The following is a 2,500-nucleotide window of genomic DNA, read 5'->3' as shown; positions in this document are numbered from 1 at the left end:
ATCTAGTTCCCAGGCGAGCGTAATCGTGCACATGCCACCGTAAGTGTCCCGCTTTTGTCGGCACTCGGATGGAAACACACGCTTTTCCGCCACGTTCATCGTACCCATCGGTACCTCCGGCCGTGCGATGCTCACATCCGTAATTCGCAGCGTGATTCGGTTCTGGTTGGGCAGTTCGAACGTTTGCGGTTCCAAACGTTCCACCATATCGCCAATGCCCTCCTCGAGCATGTAGTTAAAGGAATCTACGTGCGGTCGACCCAGATTGGCCAGAATCTGGAATCGAAGTAGATGTTAACTTCCCGTTCCACGTGAGTCGCGGATCGCACTTACCTCATTTTGTTTCGTCGGTATCTCTTTGTATCTCGGCCGTAAATTCGTCAGCTCTGGTAGTTGCTTCATTTTGGGCGATTTTTGTCTATGAAAACGGCATACAAAATGGATAATTTCACAAGAAATCACGTCTCGCAGCGAACTGAATTCACTCCAAAAAAGCACGTTTTGTTTGTTTTGATTTTTAAACTGTCAAGTCCAGTTTTCGTGACCGTTTATCACTTCGGGGCTTCGGGAGTCGAATTTTTCAAAAATCGATGTAAAATAAAAACGACTCCTGAAACCGACCCCAGTTGCAAACCAAACGCGCTCGGACCTTGAATTGGCTTTCTTGTAAACTATTTGCTTGCTTTAATTTAAACTTTTTTAAACAGCCGTTTGTACCGGTCCATTTTATGAGCAAACACGTTGAGCAACATGAAATGAATTATAAACTGCATAAGATCCATTATACGTTTTGAGCCATTAATGAACCTCAGAGAAAAAGAATTGCTGAAAAAGAGATTACTTCCTCTTTAATTTTATGATCAATCCGGGTTCCTCGCTTAAACGGGCAAGTCTTTCGATGCCGGCCCCTTGAGGAATGATAAGAAAAGTACCGACGCACCTTTACCAGTACCGCGCTCCTTTTATATTTATACATAAAGTAACAGAAACATAATAAATGAATGCTGCTGCGGCCAAAAAAAACCCAAATTATATGATTATGCTACCTCGTTCACCTCGATCGTTTCAACAACACGTGCTAAAGGAGGCGAATTTAGGAGAAAACAACACATCCAGATAAGAATTCAGGTGGATAATGTTCGCGAATGGCACATATATTCCCGCCTTTGAATGCCCATAACCGTGCAATGGAGGTCACGACCAAATGGCTCTCGCATATCCGTCGTCGGTTCCTTTTAGGGAAATCCCCTACCTCCGGCGAAAGGTATGCGAAATGGCCTTTCTTCAATCATTAGTACTTGAAATTATCATTATTATGATGATTCCATAAAACAAAACCACCGAGAACTCAACGAGACCGCCGCCAATGAGCCCAAAAATTGATCGTGAAACGAGGCAGCTCGCGTACCGCAGCGCGATCATGATCGCGATGGGCATCATAAATTGTGCGAAATGACTGAACTGGAAGACGCGCGAGACGAGCGGGCTGTTGCTTTTTGGTGAGAGTGCGAGTGATAATAAAATACGATTAATAAAATATTACTTCAAGTAAGAAACCGGGCGGCTTGGGCTCTTGCGATCGGTTTACGTCCTTTTTCGGATTGTCTTGCTTTCTCGCAGAATGATACGACAGCAAAATAAAAACGGAAAACACCGGGTCGGCCCTTTTTTCATTCGCAATCGCCACCAGCCACGGGAACGTATCATAATCCCTCCGAGCCGGGGTTGAAGAAACAATAACAGAAGAGGAAATTCCTTTGGAATGATGACACCCAGCGGAAACCAGCGGAGACGCCAGGTCGTAGCCAGCGGCACGGCTCGCAGTGGATGATGATATCCAAATCTGGGAAATGGAAGAATAACTTTTCCTAGATCGCTTGCGAGCTAAACTGCTTTATTATGAAATTAAAATCTCCCAACAATCCAACGCGGCCATGGCGACCTGGGGCGGGGGAAAAGAAAAATAAAACTCAATCCCGCCCGCGGCCACCGAGGACGAGGGCATAAATTCCATTAACGAACCTTTCGTACACCGCGTGCTCATTGTGCAAAAGGCTTGTGCGTGGCTTCGGCGAACGGTGAGATGGAGATTCTTTATGGGAGTATGCAGCATTCCATCCTCTCTTCTCACTTGGAAACCCATTGTTTGTGCTGGAAAAGCTGGAAAAATCATAATCAACCTGCCGCCGCGACTGGGGCGATGTAATTAAGCGCGAAGAAAACCCAAAAACCTTTCGGAGCGACCATCCTTAATTAGAGTGCTTTTCGGTGGCTCCGTGAATCAGAATTCCATTCGTGGAGGATTTTGTTTTGAAACATCTTGAGCTCGAATCCTTCCTTTTTTTTTTGCTTTCTGTTTCTGTGTCAAAGCAAAACAAATCTCAACGCACATCGCGAACCGAGATAGAGCTCCTTCGGATTGATCGATGAAATGAACTGTGAACCTTTGGGTGGCCTTCAGCGCCGCACATCGCGAACAAATCGATCCTCGAGCAGGGCT

General features: G+C 45.7%; 1 protein-coding gene across 1 annotated transcript in view; it reads right to left on the bottom strand.

The window, feature by feature from the left end:
* The window catches only part of LOC126573351 (DNA-directed RNA polymerase I subunit RPA2), a 3,742-nt gene extending 3,257 nt beyond the window's left edge, over positions 1–485 (bottom strand). Inside the window, exons 1-2 of the mRNA XM_050233387.1 lie at positions 334–485; positions 1–276 (exon numbers count right to left, since the gene is read on the bottom strand). The exon at positions 1–276 is cut by the window's left edge and continues 297 nt beyond it. Of these exons, the coding sequence (XP_050089344.1) occupies positions 1–276; positions 334–402 (345 nt within the window). The 5' untranslated portion in view covers positions 403–485. The remainder of the gene's footprint in view (positions 277–333) is intronic.
* Between the last annotated feature and the right edge of the window lie 2,015 nt (positions 486–2,500).

Source organism: Anopheles aquasalis, chromosome 2 (genome assembly GCF_943734665.1).
Source record: "Anopheles aquasalis chromosome 2, idAnoAquaMG_Q_19, whole genome shotgun sequence".
Classification (NCBI taxonomy): Eukaryota; Metazoa; Arthropoda; class Insecta; order Diptera; family Culicidae; genus Anopheles; species Anopheles aquasalis.
This window is presented reverse-complemented; position numbering and strand designations above follow the sequence as displayed.